This window comes from Oncorhynchus kisutch, linkage group LG17 (assembly GCF_002021735.2).
Source record: "Oncorhynchus kisutch isolate 150728-3 linkage group LG17, Okis_V2, whole genome shotgun sequence".
Taxonomy (NCBI): domain Eukaryota; kingdom Metazoa; phylum Chordata; class Actinopteri; order Salmoniformes; family Salmonidae; genus Oncorhynchus; species Oncorhynchus kisutch.
In genome coordinates this window covers 43,771,856-43,797,851 of record NC_034190.2, presented here as the reverse complement: position 1 = coordinate 43,797,851, position 25,996 = coordinate 43,771,856, and the positions used below count along the sequence as shown (strand labels likewise).

Sequence of the window (25,996 nt, the reverse complement as noted above, 5' to 3'; positions counted from 1 at the left end):
AGGACGGCATGAACGCATTGGAGGAAAATAATCCTTTGCGTTGTTTCTTCCCTTTCCACCACTCCTGTTTCTTAAGAGAGCGGTTGTTTGAAGGAAAACACACTTTGCTGCAGGTCAGTTTGTTTTTTTGAGCCAGGGTTCTTTCATCTTGTCTCAGGATCCAACAAGGTCAAAACCAGAGGAGCCTGACTAATGTCTACTAAGCCTAGGAGTAGTCAACTATAGCTGGCTCTTCAGGAAGGATACCACATTTCCCTAAGGCTCAGGTTAGTATAACAGCAAATACAATTCTATTATCCCCTCCTAATTGTATTCTTGGTAGGGCAGTAATTCAATCAAATCAACACTATGGATAATACCAAGGCAGGAGAAATATAACATTGCTCTTGTGCTACGAAAATACAGAACCATTGTTATTGTTACTCCGGTGGCAGTGGAGTGTGGGTTTGATTGAATTCCACTCTTGGTTATGGATGTATGTGAGGGGGATAGGAAAGGGAGAAGGAGATAAATGTCACCCTACCTCCAGGATTACAGTGCAGATGAGCTTGACACACTGGATTACCGAGTCCTGACTCCCCAATATCGTCACCCCTCGCTCTGTAGAGTTGGGCAGCAAATCTCCTGCCACCTGTATCTGCGCTCGCGTGCTCTGTCAATGATAGTAGTTTAAAGAAAGGATTACACCGATTCAGAAAGACATGGCATTCTAATAATCACACTGACATGGGTCCACCTTTGTGGTTTGTTGACCAAATAAATATGAAAGCTTAGCACTAAACATTGGGTGGTCATGGATGGATGGATGCAAAGACCTGCATACAAATTGTAGTGATCTGCAAAGAAAGTCAGCTTGCAGTAAAATCAAATAACAGAGCAACTCTATGAGAACAATCAGAGGACATAATGCATCCTGACCACAGGATATCGTGTAAGATTGCTATAGAAGCTTGGTGCCCTTGAAATAAACACAAACCAGACATGAAACAGACTGGCATATAGTGGCCTCGAGGGCTGATCAGGGAAGGAACTAGCTAACTCCCCAATCTACAGTCAAGTGAAATGGCTGACTTTTTCTAACTGTTAAGGGTCTTGTTTCTTGCCTTGATCGCCCAGTTGCAATGCAGGAAATGTTTTACTTGAAGTGTATTTGAAGTTTAAAAAGGCTTCTGAAGTTTGAAATTTCCACTGACATTTCAGACTTAATTTTCCCTTACAGAAAAGGTATAAGCCCTCCACAAAAATGTCCATGAATTATAATCCACATAATAATTCACATTTCCTGTTGTTGCAGGATTATTTTCCTGCTGCAGCAAACTAGCTCAAATGAAGATCCTACTTCTGCAGCTGTTCTGTATTAGTCTATCACCTCTCTGATCTCCTTGATCTTTGCCCCTCCCTTGCCAATGAGGGAGCCACACTGGCTGGCTGGGATGACCAGTCGTAGGGTCACTGGGGGCTTGTTGCTGATGGTGCCGTTGGCCACCAGTGTGGTGAGGTCCTGGGGAGAGGGAGAGAAAGAGGGGGAAATGATAGGGAAATGATAAACCCCACTTACGACTTTGATTGAATGGGGCCCTTAAGTGGCCCTGTAAAGGTAGCCGTGGCCTCAGTCATCGCCATTTCCTATTTTCCCTCATCTGACCAGGTAGTAAATAGCCTCTCCTTCAAGTGTGGTAATTGGTAATTCTCTCTCTCGCTTTGTCTCTCTCTGTCTCTCTCTTTCTCTGTCTCTCTCTTTCTCTGTCTCTCTCTCTCTCTTTCTCTTTCTCTCTCTCTCTTTTTCTCTTTCTCTTTCTCTTTGTCTTTGCCTTTCTCTCTCTCTCTCTCTCTCTCAATTAAATTAAATTTGCTTTATCGGCATGACATAACAATGTACATATTGCAAAAGCTTATTTTGGATATTTACAAAATAAAAAATAAAAATGAGAATCAAAATGGTCAACGGGACAACAGTAACAACATTAACCATACATTCAACAATAAGCATACAGTAGAGTACATGTGCAGGTTGATTGGTCTGTCAGACACTGTCCCTCAACTTAAGGCAGGCAGCAATGTAGTGCGCTGCCAACCCACAGCTCTCTGAGTCCTCCCCCAACAGGACGGGTAGCCTACTCTCATCAGAGAGGTCTTTGAAACCCTGAAAAAGGGTTTCAAATTTGGGGAAATGACACTCTCTAATTGTTTTATATTTTTTACATTTTGTCAGGAAATGCAGCTCCGTCTCAGGTTCTGCTGTTGTGCAATGGTTGCACAGTCTTTCGTCTACAGGGAGCCAGGTTTTCCTGTGTCTACCCTTCTCAATGGCAAGGCTGTGCTCACTGAGCCTGTACTTTGTCAAGATTTTTCTAAGGTTTTTATCAGTAACCATGGTCAAATATTTAGTCACAGTGTACTGTCGATTTAGGGCCAGATAGCACTGCATTTTGCTTTGTGTTTGTGCTTGTGTTTCCCAATAAGCAATATAGTTTTGTTTTGACTGTGTTGTAATTTGGTTTATCCTGATTGATTGGATGTTCTGGTCCTGAGGCTTCAGAACTCAGCCCCAGGACCAGCTGGATGAGGGAACTATTTTCTTGGTAATGATATGAGAGGGGTCACTGTATTTTAGATGTTTCCAAAACTTAATTGTTCTATTTTGAGTTTTTATTATTAGTGGATATTGGCCTAATTCTGCCCTGCATGCATTGCATCGTTTTCCTGGACATGTAGGATAATCTTACAGAACTCTGCATGCAGGGTTTCAATGGGGTGTTTGTCCCATTTGATGAAATCTTGTTTTGCAAGTGGACCCCCCACCTCGCTGCCATAAAGTGCAATTGGTTCAATGACATCTCTCTCTCTCCCTCCCTCCCTCCCTCCCTCCCTCCCTCCCTCCCTCCCTCCCTCCCTCCCTCCCTCCCTCCCTCCCTCCCTCCCCTGGCAGAATGGCAAACACGCCACATGTATTTCAAACAGAATGCATTAGCAAGTCGGTGTGCAATAATAATATTAATTTCATGTACTTTACAGAGGTGCCCTCGTGGGGATTTGAGAAAAAATACATTTATTTCTCCAACAGTTCTTGTGGGCCTACTTTTCAATTTAAAACCCATGTATCTATCTAATGCGGCTATGACACTTGGTTTTCTCTCAGTGTCTATATTAAGTGAGGCGGATGGATAAGGCTGCAATGCTGGTGTGTCGTTGTCTCATTAGAGCTCTGGGCATCATCTCCCATATTTGATCTAAAAATATGCATCATATTATAACAACTGTGAGCGGCCCGATCCTTCCATACTCAGTGAGCGACATTTCAAAAGCAAATTGGTGGAAATAAGTCTGGAAGCTGCAGTCACACAAAGAGGCACTGAGCTTAATCCCCCGTGTATGCTGTGGTTAGGACAATAAGACATCAATGGAGAATGACTAACCTTCTGCAAATAAATGCTCTATTTCCTTTCTTAGGAGCTGAACTGTGGTCCTTTGTGATTAGAGAGCCGTTCTGCCCAGACTCAAGTTCGGCCTATCTCTTTCCTTGTGCTCATATAATGACTGGATAAAATGTATTTAATTGACCGCCTTAATGATTATATCATCATGATCAAGTCAACGATGAGAGTAGATAGTAGAGAACAATATAACTTCTTTACCCATTGGCCAAAAAGAGTTGATGTTTTTTTTCTTCTTTTGATCCTTTAATTAAAGATGTCAGACACATAACACTCAGGCATGGTGAGAGACATGCCGCTGTAGGTCAGCCAACAGGTTTCCATGACAACTCGGGAGTTTCGGCTGACAGTAGGGTTGGAAAGAGGTGAGAGCTTAACATTTTTAATGAATGCAGTTCCGCGCGCTCCCAGCCAGCATTTGTTAAGGCACCGTTGGCCCGACTATGAGGGGAGTAACTGCAGGTAGACCAACCGAAATGTTCCTGAATCTACCATGTCAATTAGTTTGCTGATGGATAAATATAAACATGAAGGTTTTAAATACAAACCTCATCTGTTTAATTAATTAGCATGTTAACACATTATCATCTGTTCTTTCAACAATGGACCTGGAGCACTGATGCATGTTCTCCCTCAATGCAAATATACTGTCTATAAAAGTCATGGAGACACTTGTCTGTTCCTCTCCTGTTGTCTGAGCTGTTCCAATGTGAAGCTCTTTTGAATAAGTTACTATGCTGCATAAAAGGACCAGTGCTAGTTACACTTCACACTGCAGTATTATAATGAGAAACTAAAAGGCTCTTGTACCAAGAGCAGCAAACGTCTAACTGGTATCCAGTGTCAAAATAATCAGCAGTAGAAGCCAACCTGGGAGGAAATCTTGCTATTAAATGTGACTAATGATTTTCCACGATATCTTCAATTTGCATGATGAACTATACAGTATAAATAAAAACATTTTACCGAATTGGAAACCAGGAAATTATACAGTACCAGTCAAAAGTGTGGACACACCTACTCATTCAAGGGTTTTTCTTTATTTTGAATATTTTCTACATTGTAGAAAATAGTGAAGACATCAAAGCTATGAAATAACACATATGGAATCATGCAGTAACCAAAGAAGTGTTAAATAAATCAAAATATATTTTAGATTTTAGATTCTTCAAAGTAGCCACTCTTTGCCTTGATGACAGCTTTGCACACTCTTGGCATTCTCTCAACCAGCTTCACCTGGAATCCTTTTCCAACAGTCTTGAAGGAGTTCCCACATATGCTGAGCACTTGTTGGCTGCTTTTCCTTCACTCTGCGGTCCAACTCATCCCAAACCATCTCAATTGGGCTGAGGTCGGGTGATTGTGAAGGCCAGGTCATCTGATGCAGCACTCCATCACTTTCCTTCTTGGTCAAATAGCCCTTACACAGCCTGGAGGTATGTTGGGCCATTGTCCTGTTGAAAAACAAATGATAGTCCCACTAAGCACAAACCAGATGGGATGGAGTATCACTGCAGAATGCTGTGGTAGCCATGCTGGTTAACCTCGCTGCGCACCGAACCCGTTAGCGTGATTAAATTCGACAACATACGGTGATCGCTACATAAATAGTCATATTAAACATTCATGAAAATATAAGTGTCTCACATGGGTCAAAAGCCTAGAATCTAGCTAATCCAACTGCATTGTCAGATATTAAAAAATGATTTACTGCGAAAGAATACGATGCGACTATCTGAGGACAGAGCCCCATAAAAAAACTATTTCAACCAGCACAGGCGTAACAAAATCACAAATTGCAATAAAATACATTTTTTACCTTTGACGATCTTCCTCTGTTTGCAATCCCAATGCTCATTGTTGCACAATGAATGGTCTTTTGATTGATAAATTCTGTCTCATAAAATTTTAGTAGCAATGTATAAAAATGTAATGAAATGTGTAAAGTACACGTTGGCTATACATTGTGGGTGGGGGTATGATTGTATGTATGTGTATGACCCATAGCCTATGTTTGTGTGTGTATATATACATATTGTGGATTAGAGGGAGCATGGCCGAGATGCGTGTGTCTGCCGCTCCACCCCACCCCACCCCACCCCCACATGAAATAGCCTATTTGAGGCTGTTGGGGGGAGGGCAGGCCCATAACAATGGCCAAAGTGAAATGGAGACAGTAGATACAGCTGGTCTGTCATAAAATAATAGAGACAGTAGATCTAGCTTAAATGTCATAATATTAGTGAGACAGTAGATCTAGCAGGTCTATAATAATATATTCAACCTTATGTTCCCTGTACTCTATATATATATATATATATATATATGTTTATTATGCCTGTTGATACAGGGCTCATATGTGAAACTATTCTAACTGAACATTTTCTTTCACAGTGACACTGACTCCAAATGGGAGCCCCCAGTGCCAAGGTGTCCATCCCCCACTGAAGCTGGTTCATCCAGCCGGACACCTGTTGTCTCAGTGCTACTCGGGCATGGACCGCAAAAAATGTCCCCATTCCAATTGCAATAAAGGACTACAATAAGGGCATGGGAGGTGTGGACCTGTCAGATGCGCTGATAGGCTATTACAATGTTCTCCATAAGACGATGAAATGGTACAAAACCTTCTTCCATCATTTCATCGACATTGCTGTGATGAATGCATTCATCCTACACAAGGAAATGGCTAAGAGCTGTGGAAAGCCCCCCATCTCACAGCTAGCCTTCAGAGAGCTGCTCATCAAGGAGCTTACTGGCTACAGCACCACAGCATCACTGCACCACATTCTGGCTCCTCTACCTCTGTCCCTTCTGCTCCTGCCACAAGTGCTGTTCATCTGCCCAAATTTATTTCTGCAGGCATGGATGTGCCTCAGGGCCAAAAGGGCACAGCATGGACAGCGTCGCTGTGTTCTTTGCAAAATGAAGTCCCCTATCACCTGCACCACATGCTTGGTGACCCTCTGCTTTACAGCAGAAAGAGACTGCTATGGCACCTGGCATCAGCAGCACAATATTGCGTAGAGGACTGAGGGTCTTCCAAATATTGAAAGTGTTATTTTGTAAATGTATATTTTTTCCCCCCATGTTTTTTCTCCATTTTCTGGGGGGTTGTGTTATAATACCATTTTGGTATTTTGTATATAGTTATTCCATTCAAAATGTATAACTTCACCAATTTGGCCACTTGGGTACATTTGGGCTACTTGTGTGGGACACCTGGGTGACTTCATGATAAATGTCATCTAGGAACACTCATTTTGGAAGTTATCATTCTGAAACTTTGCACAAGTACTCTGTTGCCCTCTTCTGTTTTTCACTGAAATTGTCCCCATCATCTGATCTGAATGTTTGTTTTGTCTTGTTCATTTAAAAGATGATGATACAACAAGAAAAAGAAAAAACGTATGTTTTTTTCCATTGTATTATCTAAAACAGATCTATTGTGTTATATTCTCCTACATTCAATTCACATTTTCACAAACTTCAGAGTGTTTTCTTTCAAATGAAACCAAGAAAATGCATATCCTTGGTTCTGGGCCTGAGCTACAGGCACTTAGATTTGGGTATGTCTTCAGGCGGAAATTGAAAATAGTAGGGGGGTAGCTGTAAGAGGTTTAAGTGTGCCTTGAATTTAAAATAAATCACTGACAGTGTCACCAGCAAAGCACTCCCACATCATCATACTTCCTTCTCCATGTTTCACGGTGGGAACCACACATACGGAGATCATCCATTCACCTTATCTGCGTCTCACAAAGACACGGCGGTTGGAATCAAAAATCTCAAATTTGGACTCATCAGACCAAATGTCAGATTTCCACCGGTCTAATGTCCATTGCTCGTGTTTCTTGGCCCAAGCAAGTCTCTCCTTCTTATTGGTGTCCGTTAAAAATGTTTTCTTTGCAGCAATTCGACCATGAACACCTGATTCACGCAGTCTGCTCTGAACAGTTGATTTTGAGATGTGTCTTTTTGCTTGAACTCAGTGAAGCATTTATTTGGGCTGCAATCTGAGGAGCAGTTAACTCTAATGAACTTATACACTGCAGCAGAGGTAACTCTGGGTCTTCCTGTCCTGTGGCAGTCCTCATGAGAGCCAGTTTTCTCATTAAGATTGATGTTTTTTGCGACTGCACTTGAAGATACTTTCAAAGTTCTTGATATTTTTCGGATTGACTGTCCTCCATATCTTAAAGTAATGATGGACTGTCATTTCTCTTTGCTTATTTGAGCTGCTCTTGCCATAATATGGACTCGGTCTTTTACCAAATAGGGCTATGTTCTATATACCACCTCTACCTTGAAATACATTCTACAAATTAACTTTTAACAGTGCACACCTGTTAATTGAAATACATTCCAGGTGACTGCCTCATGAAACTGGTTAAGAGAATGCCAAGAGTGTGCAAAGCTGTCATCAAGGCAAAGGGTGGGTACTTTGAAGAATCTCAAATATATTCTGATTTGTTTAACACTTTTTTGGTTACTACATTACTCCATATGTACTGTTTCATAGTTTTGATGTCTTCACTGTTATTCTGCAATGTAGAAAATATTCAAAATAAAGAAAAACCCTTGAGTTGAGTAGGTGTGTCCAAACCTTTGACTGGTACTGTACATCAAATCAATTGAAGCCGAGGGGCAGCTTTGCCCCGCTTAAGAACATATCTTAGGGAAACAGTGATTGTGTCGTCTTACCTCTTCCAGTTTGTATGTGATCATGGTGAATGCCCTGAAGACACAGTCTGTAGAGCCGGTGATGGTGATGATCCTCTCTGGACATGATCCCTCTGAAATGTTGACTCGTGCACTGCTCTGTAGGGAGACAGACCAAGAACCAGGGTCCCACTTTATTGACATTCTATTAGAAGAGGGAAAAGGATGAGAGCAGAGCACATGTTGGGTGGATGGAGAGAATAGGGTGAGGGCCACATGCAAGGTAAGGAGGACAGAATGGGATTAGCATGAGTAAGGAAGTAAAGTAAATGGAAGTGATATGGGTAAGGGGAAAAGAGTCATATGGATGAAGGACAAAAATAAAAGGTCAAATTTAGCAAACTCCAGACCAGTAAATACACCCTGTCCTACAGATAACTAACAATAAATAGCTGGATCATCATACAGGGAATTGACCTCTCTGTAATTTAACCCCAGGCTGGTACTCTGATCCCTCCATCCAATGTAATTTCATTTATCTCCAGAGCCCTGGGGAATGGAGAGTGGACACGCGTGTAGTAGAGGTATGATGGTACTTTAACCTCTATGAGGTTTATTACAGTTATCCCACTGAGTCATTCTGACAATGTGGAGACAGAGAGGGCCCGGGGAGGAAGCCAAAGAGCCTCACATAGGGGGAACTAATTAAAGGCCTGTTTGTCTGACTGATGGACTGGGTGGACGGATGACTAGCATGGATGACTGGTTCACTGGCAGACAAATCCAGTGGCTGTATAGGGATACATGCTCCCTCAGTCTAACTGCCTATGTTTATCATTCTGCTTCATAAAGTAAAATATAATAGCATTGCATCAGGAGTCAGAGTAATTTGAACCAACACAATGACAATCTAATTACTTTTTGTACAGAATTAATCAAGTGCCATCGGATCAACTGCACCCTTGAGGTTTATGAGGGAGAAATAAGAGAGAGACATAAAGGGAGAGAGAGGGGTAGGCAGAGATTTTTAAAAAAACTGGACTGAAAATGGGAGAGAGGGAAAGAGAGACCTAGAATAAAAAAGAGACAGGGAGAAAGAGAGCTTGACACTGAGGCAGATATTTTTTTTTTTTAACTAGGCAAGTCAGTTAAGAACAAATTCTTATTTACAATGACAGCCTACTGGGGAACAGTGGGTTAAGTGCCTTGTTCAGGGGCAGAATGAAAGATTTGTTCCTTGGCAGCTCTGGGATTTGATCAAGCAACCTTTCGGTTACTGGCCCAACGCTCTAACCCTTTGGCCACCTGCCACCACAAAAATGGAGAAGAAGATATGGAAGGAGAGAGTGTGAAAAAGGGAGAGATTTATTGAAAGAGAAGAGTGTCCAATGGGCAGGTCAGACTATGAGGCTGTTCTGTATCCCCAGTCAACCTTCTCAAACATCCACAGAGGGTTTTTGGGTTTAATATTAATGGAACTCTACACCACGCATCGCAAACCATATTAGACACTATCTCCCGTTTGATTATGTTTTGCCTTGAACGATAACCTTTTTTTTGTGATGGTACACTTCTGTACTACACAATAACTGGAACATAAAGATTTCAGATAAATAAAGCATATTGACGTAGATGCCAGATGTGATATTGATAGCTTTGGAGCTAGATGATATACATTTATTTAATCAATCAATGACAGGCTTTACTCTGGATGCATTATGGTAATGTCGGGCACTCGTACACATATGATGGACAGTGTTGATAGATAGGAAGCTGGTAACATACCTCCTCCCGTATTCTTTTCACCGTCTCTCCTTTCTGGGAAAGAGGAAGATGAAAGACAACGTTGAAGTGAGGTGTGTGGTTTGTTTATTAAAAAGTACTGGTCTCTCAGTGTGTCCTCAACTTGCAGCTGGAAATCTGCCTGCACTTCCAATCCCTATTAAACTGATACCTTTCTTCATGTTGACTCTATTTCCCCTCCATTGAAAAGTAACCTAAGCTGTCATGGAATAGAAAAGTAGAGTCCTTTTTCAGTCTGAGACGTTTAGCACAAAGCCACTGACAAACAGTATTCTCATCACATCCTAAATGTATAAAATATAGTAAATACAGTAAAAACTGCCCCTTTTTGTTCACATCTATATCTACTCTTCTATTATCGACTAACGTCTGTCCTGTCCTTGTGAGATCCTTTCTGTGTGGCCAGCGGTCAGCTAGCCAGCCAGCCAGTCAGTCACTCCACCCAGGCTCAGGAGTAAAATGAAGTCACACCTCTGTCATACCTCCTCTGCCAGCTTTAGATTGCCACTCCATCTGTCACTTTTATATTGGCCTCAGCCCATCATTCTCTCTTCCTGCTTCTAAACGATTCTACCAACGACACCCATGACATTGCCAACCGGAAATTTTCTAATACAAACGCACCCATTCTATTTTGTATACTCAGCCACACTGTTATTTCATACTAAATAGAATGCTGGTGTGTCATTTGGGATACTGTAGAGGATGTTGGGCTGAAGCCTAGCCGAGAGATAGAGATGAGGAGGGAGAATGGAGTTATTAACACACGTGGATGGAGAGCCTGGTTACAGCATTTCTAACCTTCCCACTTCTTCTCCATATCTATTAATCCATTTTTTCTCTCTCTTTTCTCTCTCCCTCTCTCTTTCTCGTCCCCTCTTTTTCTCAATCTCTCATCCCCTCTGTGTCGGTTTCCCCCTCGTTCCTTCACTCTCTCTTCCCCCATATTTCTTTATCCCTCTCCTCCGGCTTTCTCTTTCTCTTAGCCTGTGCTCTATTTCAAGGCTGCAGGGCTAGTGGGAGCCAGCGAAGGGGTAGAGAGCACCCTACACGCCCTCCTAGAAGACACTAAACTGATCACAAGGATCTGACAGTAATATGCCTTTTGGAGCTCCGTTTCAACCGGAGGTTTGCAGTCAATGCACTAATGTTTCTGTTTGATGGATTACCATACTGCATTAGGGAATGGAGAAGGTTTTAAGTGGGTTGGTTTAAAGCAATTACATTTGCAACTGGGAAATACAGTTAGCAAAGTGTGTCAGGAGGCCTTATGTTTGTTTTGCTTCTACAATAGAATGGAAAGATATTGACTGATTGGGAAAATCAATCCACATAGATTGGCTTATGAATACTTACAAAATGGCATGGTTTCAAGTGTCTATTTTTAATACAGGATAATTCCCATAGTGCAATTTATAGTACAATATTAATACAACTCTAGAAATAGTCTTCATTGATCTGAAAATAGGCATCCCTTTGTGAAAACAGCATATCTCAAGGATCAAAAAGCCCTTCTGAATACTGAATCTCTTCAGAAAATTGTTATAAATAACATAAACAATAGAAGAAAAAGATAAGCCTTCTCACCTTGCCAATGATACTGCCAACCTCCTAAAAAGCCCAGAAGAAAAAAATACAAAATTCATAAATTAAAGATATACAAGATTTATTGAAATATTTAAACACAGACTCCTTTAAACATACCATATCGACCTCTTTATGTGCTAAATCAACATAAATATCTTAAACAAATCTCTCATTTGTATTATTTAAATTCTACAGACTAAGCAGAGCAGGGACACGAGTCAATAGGAAAATCATATTACATACTGTAATTACATCCTAATACTTTAACTAATCTCTTACAGATAATTCCTGTATGGCTACAGTTCTTCCAACAACTATTCTTATATATTCCCAGATATTCCCATTCACTTAAACCGTCACCTCATACGTACCTTGCCGTGCATGAGCAGTCGGAGGGTGAGGGTCACACCCAGGCCCCCGTCTCCAAAGTCCTGCTCACAGTTCATAGTAATGTGGGAGTTGCACACAGGGAGACGCATGAACGAGGCTCATCCAATGGTCACGCTGTCAGACGAAGGCTGCTGCTCCCTCTTTCTCTCTCTTCTCTGTCCCTCCCCAGTCCTACAAAGTAAAGAAAATGCAATATGTCAGATTTGATACCTGTTTGGTATCAATACAACTAGATATCAATACAAACACCTTTACTGATTTGTTGTGTTGTTTTACCTCAACATTGTAATGATGTGATATGAATTAGAATGTCACTTTCCAATAGGAAGTCAATGGAGAAAATATCCGGTTTGCATGGCAAGGCCTTCCCAAGGCAGAGCCACCATCAAATCTCAATCTCATAATACAGGATGCTTGAAAAATAATCTAAATTCAAGTACAGGGTTAGGGAAGTACAGGGTTGGTTATAATATATATAGCTGGCTGCCACACCAGTAGCAAACTAAGTGCAAAGTCCCAAAGAACAAATGAAGAACTGTGAAATCACATGCTGGTGATTTTGATAAATCACTGGTTATCGAGTTATTCTCCAGAGTCATTCACTCAATGCCATTCCAGGCCCAGTCAAGTCAGGAAGTAGTAAAAAAAATACAACTGTAAATGGAAAATTGCCAATGTTTTTACCATGGGTATTTTCAAGTGATGTATTAAATTGCATTCATTTCCTGAACTGAATTGGAATCGACCCCAACTGTCACATTATATGCACTGCAGTCCACATAATAACTCACAGACACACACATTAGTCCCAGCCCTCTACACTAACACTAATAATGATACGTCTAATTTGCACGATGCTCTCTGAGATACTCAGAGCAGTCCAGCTGACGATGGAGTCCTTACATGTGGATTGTGTTCTGCACTTGTCCCCTGTAGAGTGACTCACGTATCCCATCCTCCCTGTCTGGTCAAGGCCACTTGTTTTAATAGGACCGCTGCTGACTGTCCGCCAAGTGCATTCCACCTAGCCTACAATACCCCAGTATGTTGCTGTCCTAGTGCTGGAGCCATCACTGAGAAACACGATCGCTCCCTCCGACTTCCAGCAGGTGCCTCCTTATTTATCAGCCAGCCTCTTCATATCCCTTTATAAATTGGTCAAACTGTGTTAGGGCGGCATGTGGATGTAAATGTGTTCATGTTGTTTTTGTGTAGGCACGTTGGGGTATGTCATATGTGTGAAGGTCATGTTAAATCAAATGGCGTCTGCTTTTTGATGAGGTGCTATTCCTGAGACATCCATTCTAGGCAGGTTTATTGTCTTCACTCAACTAGCTATCTGTTTATTTATGTACTCTATGCATGCAGAGGCTTAAACCTAACATGCCATCCCTCTCTGACTATCATATGGTAGCTTGGCTACTGCTTGCCTAAGCCTGTGGTGTCCTGTTCAAGACCACAGCATTGCAATGCTGGTCTGTCAGTATCGGCCAGAGAGCAAAGTAGAGTGGCGGTGATAAGGTCCAGAAACAACTTCTACTTTAAAGAGACAGATTGACTTTGGGGTTTTAGGCTGGGTTTCTGTCACGTCCTGACCTTAGTTCCTTTTTTTATGTCTCTATTTTAGGTTGGTCAGGGCGTGAGTTGGGGTGGGCATTCTATGTTTTGTTCTATGTTTGTATTTCTATGTGTTTGGCCTGGTATGGTTCCCAATCAGAGGCAGCTGTCAATCGTTGTCTCTGATTGAGAACCATACTTAGGCAGCTTGGTTTCGCCCTTGAGTTGTGGGTAGTTGTTTTCTGTTTTGTGTGTATCACCTGACAGAACTGTTTCGTTCTCGTTATTCCTCATTGCTATTTTGTTTAGTGTTCAGTTGTGATTAAATTTACAACATGAACACTTACCACGCTGCGTTTTGGTCTACTCCTTCTTCCACCAACGACAACCGTTACAGTTTCTGTATAAGCACTTTGTGATAACTGCTGATGTGAAAAAGGCTTTATAAATACATTTGATTGATTGACTTGATAAAATTATACCGTGGGGTGTTGGGATTGAGCGTCCCAAGATTAACACAGAGACAGGGAGGTTTAAGTCCGCAAAAACAACTTTACTAAGACAGAAAATAAACATAACAAACAAAATCACTTAGGTTTGGCTCGGTCCTTCTTCTCTACTGTGGCTCGATGTTGGTCCAATCTCCCTCGCGGTGTGCCACCATGCTCCTTTTATTTAGCCTCCACGGCTGGTTGGCACTTTCCTCTTTCCTCTGGTTGGCACTTTCCTTACCTGCACTTAGAGCTGTCCGTGTCGGGGTGCCCAGCTCCTGTATTCCCAGCAGAGGGAGCCAACATCACCTCACGTACCTCCCATCTATTACCATCCCCTGGGGTAGTCCTCCTGGGATACCACAGCTAATTTACTACTGTATATTCATGCCTCATGAGGGATGTGTGAAACTTATTCCTCAGCTTGAGGTGTCCCCAATTGCGCCAGTGAATAGCTAACTTTTTGCCCTGCGTCGACTGGTAAGACGCTTCAGCAGGGTGTTCACATGCTAGCAAGGCACAGGTTCCAAGTTTGTGCCAGGTATGGGCCGAAACGGGAGGAAGTGGTACTCGCTAGGCAAGCATTGTGACGTCCTTTACAACTTTCTGTTGTTACACAAAATTGTGGCCAGAGGATGCTTTCTACAGGTAAACAGAAAAACAATCATTCACTCTCTTATCTTTGAAAGAGAAGAGACGCAGTTTACCTTTGCGTGCATTCTGGATCATGCTACGAAATACATGTAATTATCATAGCACATACATTTACGTAAGATCATCAAAGGTAAGGCATTTTTTATATCGCTATTTCTGACTTTTGTGTTGCACCTGCCTGTTTGAAATATGTTTTTAATGTGTTTGTATGCAGGGCGCTGTCCTCAGATAATCGCGTGGTTTGCTTTCGCCGTAAAGCCCTTTTGAAATCTGACATGGCGGCTGGATTAACAAGAAGTTAAGCTTTATTTTGATGTATAACAGATATATTTTCAAGAATGTTAAATATCTGAATTTAGTATTTTTGAATTTCGTGCTCTACAATTGCACTGGATGTTGGCCAGGTGGGACGCTACCATCCCACCTACCATAGAAAGGTTAGTTACCTGGGTACATCTTAATATTCACAAAAAAAGTTTTAAAGTCATTATGCGAAAAACATTCTAACATAACATTCTCACCCCAAAATACATTTTACTTTCCACTTGGTTATTACACTAACTAAATGCAGTGCATGGAACACACGGCTCTCAACCAAGATGGCATAGCAGTTCAGACGTCTTTTTGTCCTCGTCTTGTCGTGTCCTGTATATATATATATTTACAACTTTTTTCACATACATTTTATTTTTATTTTCCATCAACTCATCTTCAAAACACTCTCCTGCAACCCGCCTCACCAATTTATATTTATAAAAAAGTATTATTAACCTCAAATCTGTAATCCTCCAAGAAGCTAGCCAGAAACTCCAAGAAGCTAGCCAGAAACTAGCCAGAAGCTAGCCAGGAGCTAGCCAGAAGCTAGCCCAGAAGCTAATCCAGAAGCTAATCAGAAGCTAGTTCAGAAGCTAGTTAGCTTCTTTACTGGCAAATCATTAGTATTCAGCTAACCATGGTTTGTGGTCATCAGCTATCCTTTAGCTCGAAAATCTATCGCCAGTTTTGTACGGCGCAGCGCGGCTCGGAACGGAACATACCGGACCAATTTTTCTCTCCATGTCGCTTGATTTCAACTGTTCTCTGGACATTCATACCCAGATCTCACAGCTAGCTAGCTGCTATCCGTGTGACTATCGGCTTTCGTCGATTCCGGAGCAAACGTCAATTATTCCGGAGCTAGCCAGTTCCGTCAATCACTCCTGAGTTCCATCAATCACTCCTGGGCTGCAGTCACCTATCCGGACCCGTTTTACTGCCTACGCGGAGCCCCACCGGGCCTTCACAACTGGACTGCCGACGTTATCTACCTGAAGGAGATCCGGCTGGCTCCTCCGTCGCGACGTTACCTGAACGCCCATCTGCGGCCTGCTAACCGTTAGCTGTCTTACCGGCTGCTATCTGAATAGACAATCGGACAATTTATTTATTTGTATTATTATTATGTTTTCTTCTTGGGCCTCTATAACTATATCTATTGTTTTTATTTTTGTTGTTGTTGCGTGATTTGGATTAATCCCCTCTACCACCCGGAACCACACTAATCTACTGACGGAACGCAAGAGGTGGCTAACAACAGACCTCCATCCTATGCTAGCTTGCTACCGATGGCCTGGCTAGCTGTCTAAATCGCTGTGACCCCCAACCAACCTCTCCACTCACTGGACCCTTTTGATCACTCGACTAAGCATGCCTCTCCTTAATGTCAATATGTCTTGTCCATTGCTGTTCTGGTTAGTGTTTATTGGCTTATTTCACTGTAGAGCCTCTAGTCCTGCTCACTATACCTTATCCAACCTATTAGTTCCACCACCCACACATGCAATGACATCTCCTGGTTTCAATGATGTTTCTAGAGACAATATCCCTCTCTTCATCACTCAATACCTAGGTTTACCTCCACTGTAATCACATCCTACCATACCTTTGTCTGTACATTATACCTTGATGCTATTTTATCGCCCCCAGAAACCTCCTTTTACTCTCTGTTCCAGACGTTCTAGACGACCAATTCTTATTGCTTTTAGCCGCACCCTTATTCTACTCCTCCTATGTTCCTCTGGAGATGTATAGGTGAATCCAGGCCCTGCAGTGCCTAGCTCCACTCCTATTCCACAGGCGCTCTCTTTTGACGACTTCTGTAACCGTAATAGCCTTGGTTTCATGCATGTTAACATTAGAAGCCTCCTCCCTAAGTTTGTTCTATTCACTGCTTTAGCACACTCTGCCAACCCGGATGTTCTAGCTGTGTCTGAATCCTGGCTTAGGAAGACCACCAAAAATTCAGAAATTTTAATTCCAAACTACAACATTTTCAGACAAGATAGAACTGCCAAAGGGGACGGTGTTGCAATCTACTGCAAAGATAGCCTGCAGAGTTCTGTCCTACAATCCATGTCTGTACCCAAACAATTTGAACGTCTACTTTTAAAAATCCACCTCTCTAAAAACAAGTCTCTCACCGTTGCCGCCTGCTATAGACCACCCTCTGCCCCCAGCTGTGCTCTGGACATCATATGTGAACTGATTGCCCCCCATCTATCTTCAGAGCTCGTGCTGCTAGGCGACCTAAACTGGAACATGCTTAACACCCCAGCCATCCTACAATCTAAACTTGATGCCCTCAATCTCACACAAATTATCAATTAACCTACCAGGTACCTCCCCAAAGCCTTAAACACGGGCTCCCTCATAGATATCATCCTAACCAACTTCCCCTCTAAATACACCTCTGCTGTCTTCAACCAAGATCTCAGCGATCACTGCCTCATTGCCTGCCTCCGTAATGGGTCAGCGGTCAAACGACCTCCACTCATCACTGTAAAACGCTCCCTGAAACACTTCAGCGAGCAGGCCTTTCTAATCGACCTGGCCGGGGTATCCTGGAAGGATATTGATCTCATTCCATCAGTAGAGGATGCCTGGATATTTTTTTTAAATGCCTTCCTAACCATCTTAAATAAACATGCCCCATTCAAGAAATTTAGAACCAGGAACAGATATAGCCCTTGGTTCTCCCCAGACCTGACTGCCCTTAACCAACACAAAAACATCCTATGGCGTTCTGCATTAGCATCGAACAGCCCCCGTGATATGCAGCTGTTCAGGGAAGCTAGAAACCATTATACACAGGCAGTTAGAAAAGCCAAGGCTAGCTTTTTCAAGCTGAAATTTGCTTCCTTGCAACACTAACTCAAAAAAGTTCTGGGACACTGTAAAGTCCATGGAGAATAAGAACACCTCCTCCCAAATCAACCATAATTGAGAATTTCAATAAGCATTTTTCTACGGCTGGCCATGCTTTCCACCTGGCTACTCCTACCCCGGTCAACAGCACTGCACCCCCAACAGCAACTCGCCCAAGCCTTCCCCATTTCTCCTTCTCCCAAATCCATTCAGCTGATGTTCTGAAAGAGCTGCAAAATCTGGACCCCTACAAATCAGCCGGGCTAGACAATCTAGACAATCTGGACCCTCTAAAATTGTCTGCCGAAATTGTTGCCATCCCTATTACTAGCCTGTTCAACCTCTCTTTCGTGTCGTCTGAGATTCCCAAAGATTGGAAAGCAGCTGCGGTCATCCCCCTCTTCAAAGGGGGGGGACACTCTTGACCCAAACTGCTACAGACCTATATCTATCCTACCATGCCTTTCTAAGGTCTTCGAAAGCCATGTCAACAAACAGATTACCGACCATTTCGAATATCACCATACCTTCTCTGCTATGCAATCTGGTTTCAGAGCTGGTCATGGGTTCACCTCAGCCACGCTCAAGGTCCTAAACGATATCTTAACCGCCATCGATAAGAAACATTACTGTGCAGCCGTATTCATTGATCTGGCCAAGGCTTTCGACTCTGTCAATCACCACATCCTCATCGGCAGACTCGGCAGCCTTGGTTTCTCAAATGATTACCTCGCCTGGTTCACCAACTACTTCTCTGATAGAGTTCAGTGTGTCAAATCGGAGGGTCTGCTGTCCGGACCTCTGGCAGTCTCTATGGGGGTGCCACAGGGTTCAATACTTGGACCGACTCTCTTCTCTGTATACATCAATGAGGTCGCTCTTGCTGTCTCTGATCCACCTCTACACAGACGACACCATTCTGTATACTTCCGGCCCTTCTTTGGACACTGTGTTAACAACCCTCCAGGCAAGCTTCAATGCCATACAACTCTCCTTCCGTGGCCTCCAATTGCTCTTAAATACAAGTAAAACTAAATGCATGCTCTTCAACCGATCGCTACCTGCACCTACCCGCCTGTCCAACATCACTACTCTGGACGGCTCTGACTTAGAATACGTGGACAACTACAAATACTTAGGTGTCTGGTTAGACTGTAAACTCTCCTTCCAGACCCATATCAAACATCTCCAATCCAAAGTTAAATCTAGAATTGGCTTCCTATTTCGCAACAAAGCATCCTTCACTCATGCTGCCAAACATACCCTTGTAAAACTGACCATCCTACCAATCCTCGACTTTGGCGATGTCATTTACAAAATAGCCTCCAATACCCTACTCAACAAATTGGATGCAGTCTATCACAGTGCAATCCGTTTTGTCACCAAAGCCCCATGTACTACCCACCATTGCGACCTGTACACTCTCGTTGGCTGGCCCTCGCTTCATACTCTTTGCCAAACCCACTGGCTCCATGTCATCTACAAGACCCTGCTAGGTAAAGTCCCCCCTTATCTCAGCTCGCTGGTCACCATAGCATCTCCCACCTGTAGCACACGCTCCAGCAGGTATATCTCTCTAGTCACCCCCAAAACCAACTCTTTCTTTGGCCGCCTCTCCTTCCAGTTCTCTGCTGCCAATGACTGGAACGAACTACAAAAATCTCTGAAACTGGAAACACTTATCTCCCTCACTTGCTTTAAGCACCAACTGTCAGAGCAGCTCACAGATTACTGCACCTACTGTACATAGCCCACCTATAATTTAGCCCAAACAACTACCTCTTTCCCAACTATATTTCATTTATTTATTTATTTTGCTCCTTTGCACCCCATTATTTTTATTTCTACTTTGCACATTCTTCCATTGCAAAACTACCATTCCAGTGTTTTACTTGCTATATTGTATTTACTTTGCCACCATGGCCTTTTTTGCCTTTACCTCCCTTCTCACCTCATTTGCTCACATTGTATATAGACTTGTTTATACTGTATTATTGACTGTATGTTTGTTTTTACTCCATGTGTAACTCTGTGTCGTTGTATCTGTCGAACTGCTTTGCTTTATCTTGGCCAGGTCGCAATTGTAAATGAGAACTTGTTCTCAACTTGCCTACCTGGTTAAATAAAGGTAAAATAAATAAATAAAATAAAATCACTAAATGACACACAATTTTACTGCAGAGCCCCTAGTCCTGCTCAACATATCTCAGATAGCCCCCTTGTCCCATCCCCCACACGCGGAGTTCCACACCTAGCTTATTTGGTGCCTCCAGAGATGCAACCTCTCTCATCGTCACTCAATGCCTAGGTTTACCCCCACTATACTCACACCCTACCATACCCTTGTCTGTACACTATGCCCTGAATCTATCCTACCACCCCCAGAAATCTGCTCCTTTTATTCTCTGGTCCCAAAGCACTAGATGACCAGTTAGAGAGATTAAAGTAGATGTCACGTGTCAAAATTTTGATTGATGACCCTATGTGAACCTATGTGAACTCTATGTGAACCCTATGTAGTGATGACGTGTGCATGTCTTCTGGTCAGGCAAGCCTGGTTAGGTGGGGGCTATGGGGTGAGTAAGGGTCCATTTGACAGGCCGTTAATGATTGATGACCCAAGCCTGATTTATGACCCTATGTAATGATTTATGACCCTATGTCATGTAGAAGGGTGCATGCCCGGGGGGGGGGGGGGGGGGGGTTGGTGGGGTTGAGTAAGTGACCATGTGTCAGGTCAACCTGTTACTGTTTCTCACGGTTTGGGGTGGTTAATGCCCCTTATAAAGCGCCTGAACAATACCTGTTTAAGACTGTACATGATAACCCCCCTGAATATTAAACAAAAATGACACCTATGCCAATTTTAGGGATGTTATGCTCGGCTTGTCATGAACCCAGTGACCAAAGCCTTGAAGAAGTTCTGTGTGAAGCTCCAGAATGTTTTAAAGGATTTTTGGGTACGAGTGAGGGCCACATGTCTTACATATTCCACCCGGAGGATTCTACGGTAAAGATATTCACAGACCGTGGACCCAAACCCCTTTATCCTGCAAAACCTGGGAGTTTTCCCCCGGCTCTGGGGATGAGAGAATGGCTAAACATCAGGCTGGCTCTTTGTAAAATTGAACAGGTCCTGAGTGGTACAAATGTGCCAGGATATGCGTTGGAAGAACAGGTCTGCGGCCGCAGTGATCTCAAGGCTCTAAGAATTGCTTCAATGGACTATAGCCCTGACAACAAAGTGACAATTTTAGCCTGTGACCTTTATGATAAGTCTAATGCTACAAAGTCTGTCAATTCTCCTGTAGCTTCCAGAGCACGCAAACATGTAAACTTTTTTATTCTTGTGTTTAGTTTTAAATGGGTGGATTATCCAATTTTCATAACACTTATGAATAAGCTGGACATTCTCTTCCAAAATGGGGAACAGTTAAAGCGCTGGGCGAGGCTTTCCTTGAGACAGAGTCAAGACCAAAAGGCCCGACGGAGGATCTACCCCTGGAGTGAAAACTTACCAAGTGTTGATGGACCTAGCAAGAGAGCTTTGCCTTTTGAGGGCGAACTCGACACGGACAATGGCGGTTGGTTGCATAAGCTCCCAGGATCTGTAAGAAAGGCATCGTAAAATACCTTAAGAATGTAAGGATATAAAATGTATGTACTAAATATTTTGAATGAAATAAATGGTTTTAAAATCAGAATCTCACCACGTTATGAACTCTCGCGTTTGTTCACTCTTAGCGCAGTCTGTCCCTGAGAAAAAACTTGCGGAAAAAGCCATGTGCGCGCGTATGTGCGTGAGGGAGTTTTCTGTAGTGGCTGTGTGTGTGTGTGTGTGTGTGTGTGTGTGTGTGTGTTTCAAAAACAGAAAAAGGGGGGCGGGTTGTTTGTTAAAAAAATACCCTTGCAGTCGTTTGAAACCAAGGTTTACACTAGCCTGCAAAACAGATGCCTACCCCCCAACAATAATATTGTGTCTTACGACTCCTAATCTTAAAGGCCTTTCATAAAACTATTTTTTAGGTGGGCTAAAAAGTCATTCATCCCAGCGATGTCGAGACCAACCCACCCCCTGCATCTAGGTGCTAGCACCCCGGAGATTTTAGAAGATCCAAAAGGATCCTAATGTTTAGACACACCCAATACCATGTGTTTGAAATGTGTCAAATATACCATGGGCGGGGGTATAGCCCGAAAAAAACGACAAACCCCAAATGCTATGTAAAAATCATTCAGGGGTTTTTCTCTAGGTCGTAGGGTACAAAAGCGCTAGAAACCAGAGGGCAATGTTAGCAGCGTTTTAGTTCCGATGCAAACAGCACCTCCAGAAACTCCAAGAATCGTTATCGGACTGAAGCGTTAAAAAAGATAATCGGGGAAAACAGTCTAATGGATCTATCGCAAGGTGAGTTCTTGAAATAAATCTTTATTAGATTTGGTTGTTGTGGGGAATTGTTTGAAAAGCGTGGGATGTTATAGAAATATTAAACAATCATTAGGATCAGTATGCTTACCGTATAACAAGGCAATATTAGCTAAAGTGATTATAGCTTTAATATTGTCGAATGTTTTATAGATTCTGAAGCATTCACGCAGATACTCCGAGGTATAACTGAGCTCGAACCATCCAAGGGGGCTCCGGAACAAAGTGCAGACAAACAAACGCCTACCCTGAATTGTAAACGTAAGTAAGCTCCAAGAATTCCATACATAAAAATATTTATACCTTAAAAACAAAAAGTGTGGGCATCTTATATTAAAAGTTATTTTATATGTTTACAGAGGAGACAATTCTGCCCTACTCCCAGGATGTATTTACACAAAAGCAGCGAACAGAGACTTTAAACGGCAGGTCAACTCCCCTTGGCCAGGACAACGTTGTCCCCCATATTTCTAAACACCAAAGGATAATTAGTGCTCAGATCCACAGTTCCGCTTCACCCGAACAATTCTACTTGGCCGATATTCACGAGACGTCGTTCCAAGGACAAGGTATGAATCAATTATATATTATTATTTATATATATTATTATTTTAATATTTATATATATTAATTTTTTATGCCGGAATATGTTAAAACAAGGCCTAATGCTGTTTTTTTTTTTTTTTTTTTTTTTCAGGCTCACCATCTACCGAACCTGCAGATGCTGTAATACAGGTTGAACAAAGACATCAGCCCCTGGTTTCAGAGCTTCTTCAGAACAGCCCTCGTCAAAAAAGCCGAGGTATTTAATTAATGTATTGTTAATATATAGGCTTATATCTGAAATGTATTTGGCATTTTTAACATATTTTAGGGTTAATAACCTATTTTTGTATGTATTATTTTTATTTCAGACTCCTCACCGGCTTATAAAGACAACGCACAAACATCGGAGGATGCCCAGACAAGCATCCCCGAGGAGGCTCCAAAGACACCAGTCAAGAAAACAGCGAAACCTGATGATTTCAAAGATTTAAATGACATTTCTGAGGTAGACGATTTGATGTTCTGTGAAGCTGCCAACCTTCTTGAATCGGCCAATTCTGTGGGGGAAACAGCAGATTCTGAAATAGACCAAGAACGTTTTTTCAAAGCGTTTACCCTGGGTTTAAAATCACGAAAGGCTCTACTCCAGAGGCGCATGTGTATTCTACTCGAGCATCAATACAATCAGGATGTGTCATTCTGGCGTAGCGAGCTACCCCGTATGTTAAAAAACATTAGGGCTAAAACAAGCAAATACCGCCGTTAAAAAACACACATGTAAACACACACACACACACATCCTTAATTAGACAGATGGCGCCCCCTATAGACCAAAGTGAGACAATTGAAACCCTCTTAGCCATGATCCCTACAGAGCTCCAAGATATAGTTAACCATATGAATGATTCGGGGGTAATTGACATAATGACAATAGATGAAAATCTATTATCACAGATTCCCTCCGAACTCATAGACATTATTACACGTATGAATGAGTCAGGGCCTTCCGAGGAAAACATGTTAACACAGATTCCCGAAACCATCATATCTCTAATTACCCAGCTTAACGCGAGCCCTAGGTTTAATTCGGCCCCACAGACACCTCTAAGACAGCCTTTAACAACATTGTCCGAAGAGTCTGAAAGTCAATATGATGTTTTTGAACAGTTGGACAAATGTCTAGCAAATCTGGAGGGGGGCGGTCTTGAGATCAGTGTACAGAACGAGAGCGCTAGGTTTAATTCGGCACCCCAGACACCTATAAATCAGCCTTTAACACCAATGTCCGAAGAGTCTGAAACCCAATACGATGTTTTTGAACAGTTGGACAATTGCCTAGCAAATCTGGAGGGGGGAGGTCTTGATCGAAGTGTACATGTTTTGCGTCGAAATAAATTCAGCAATATTGAGGTTCGCCAGTTTTTCAATTTCGCATGGGGGGGTCAGATTCGGGAATATGCTGTGTTTTACGTAATGCTTATGGACACTTTGAATGAACTGTTAGCTAGGATTAGAGATTATAGCGAACCTAGGGATCTCTTACAGTTGGAAATTTGTGGAGACAGTCTACAGAGCAAGGTATCGCTTATTTTACAGAATGGTGAAGCAGAGCTTGAACAATTTGTTAAACTGCTAGAACGCCTTGTTCAGTCAAATTTAAACGTGCTAGCAGATAGGACCCTCGAACTTGTAGTACAATTAGTACGACAACCACAAGGGGGCGGGGGTCAGAGACGAAAGCTCGAGAGTTTAATGCAGTCCGAAATCATAAGCAATAAAAGGGCCTATCTCATAAACGTTCACAATCCAGGTAATAAGCTATGTTTTGCCATAGGTTTGGCCCACTTACTCAGCCCAGGATGTACTGATCAAGCCGCGTTACAAAAAGCTCGAGAGCTACAAACTGCGGTGGGTCTCGGTATACAGGATGCTGTGGCTTTCTCAGACATAGTCAAATTTGAAAACTTTCTGAACATCAAGATTGTGGTTTTGTACCACAGTAGGGCTAATGACGCTCTCCTCAAGTTCCAAAATATACCCTAAGACTATGTACTTTTATGTGCAAAATGAGCATTACTATGCCGTAACTAACATCACAGCCTTTTTAGGCGCTCCATATGTCTGTCCAGCCTGTCATACCGGCTACACACGCATGGGGGGGCACTCGTGCCGTTACAACTGTTCAGTATGTCTGGATAAACATTGCCCTATGCAGCCGCTAAACTTGACCCCCTGTGCGGATTGTCACCGCACATGTCGTTCGGCCTACTGTTACGAAAAACACAAAACTGAAACATGGCATCCCAAGGCATGTAAATCTGTAAGCAGTTGTGACATTAACAAGAAATGTCCAAAATGTCATTGCAATTACAACCTTAAAATAGATAGCCCTAAACCTCATGTTTGTGGAATTATACACTGCCCAATCTGTAAAGGTCCTTTGAAAAGCAGAAACGCGGAAGCGGTTCAAGAAGTAACACATGAGTGTTACATTCAGCCCTTGGCTGAAGATGAACATACAGAGAAATATGTGTTTTATGATTTTGAGACAAATCAGCAATCAGGGGTTCATTTGCCTATTTTTGTGTCAACCATGACTTTCAAGGGTGAAAAATGGTCGGCCGAGGGACCCAATTGTGCCCGGCTCTTTCTAAAACATTTTTAGAAAAGCCCAGTACAGAAACTTCACGTTTATAGCTCACAATGCTAGGGCCTATGACGCCTATCTGCTTCTGAACCCTTTGATACAGCAAGGCGTGGCCCCCAGTGTCATAGCTCAAGGGAGTAAAATATTATGCTTTGTTGACCCCACCTTCAAACAGAGATACATTGACAGCTTAAGCTTCTTACCCATGAGATTGGCTCAAATGCCAGAGGCCTTGGGTTTTGAAAACTCTGTCAAAGGCTATTTCCCTCATTTCTTCACATCTGAGGAGAATCTACATTATATAGGATCTTATCCAGCCCCCGAAATGTACGGGTGTGATCAAATGTCTCCCAAAGAGCGTGAGAGATTCATGACATGGTACGAGACCGTAAGACATGGCACTTTTGATTTCCATAAAGAGATGGAATCATACTGTGACAATGACGTTGTTATACTTCGTGAAGGATGCCTCAGATTCAGAGAAGAGGTAATCAAAGATGCGGGCATTGACCCCTGGAGCTGTACAACTATTGCATCAGCGTGCATGAAAACCTATCGTACACACTATCTAACTCCTGAATCTATAGCTATCCCATCGCCAGACAACTACCGACGC

At 42.5% G+C, this 25,996-nt stretch overlaps 1 protein-coding gene across 2 annotated transcripts in view; it reads right to left on the bottom strand.

Annotated features, from left to right (window-relative positions):
- LOC109907721 (poly(rC)-binding protein 4-like) overlaps positions 1 to 25,996 on the bottom strand; it is a 79,533-nt gene that overhangs the window by 21,672 nt on the left and 31,865 nt on the right. For both annotated transcript variants that reach the window (XM_020505872.2, XM_020505873.2), the window contains exons 2-7: positions 11,858 to 12,047; positions 11,487 to 11,510; positions 9,882 to 9,914; positions 8,139 to 8,255; positions 1,370 to 1,501; positions 524 to 652 (exon numbers count right to left, since the gene is read on the bottom strand). In XM_020505872.2, coding sequence (XP_020361461.1) covers positions 524 to 652; positions 1,370 to 1,501; positions 8,139 to 8,255; positions 9,882 to 9,914; positions 11,487 to 11,510; positions 11,858 to 11,965 — 543 coding nt within the window. In that variant the 5' untranslated portion in view covers positions 11,966 to 12,047. The remainder of the gene's footprint in view (positions 1 to 523; positions 653 to 1,369; positions 1,502 to 8,138; positions 8,256 to 9,881; positions 9,915 to 11,486; positions 11,511 to 11,857; positions 12,048 to 25,996) is intronic.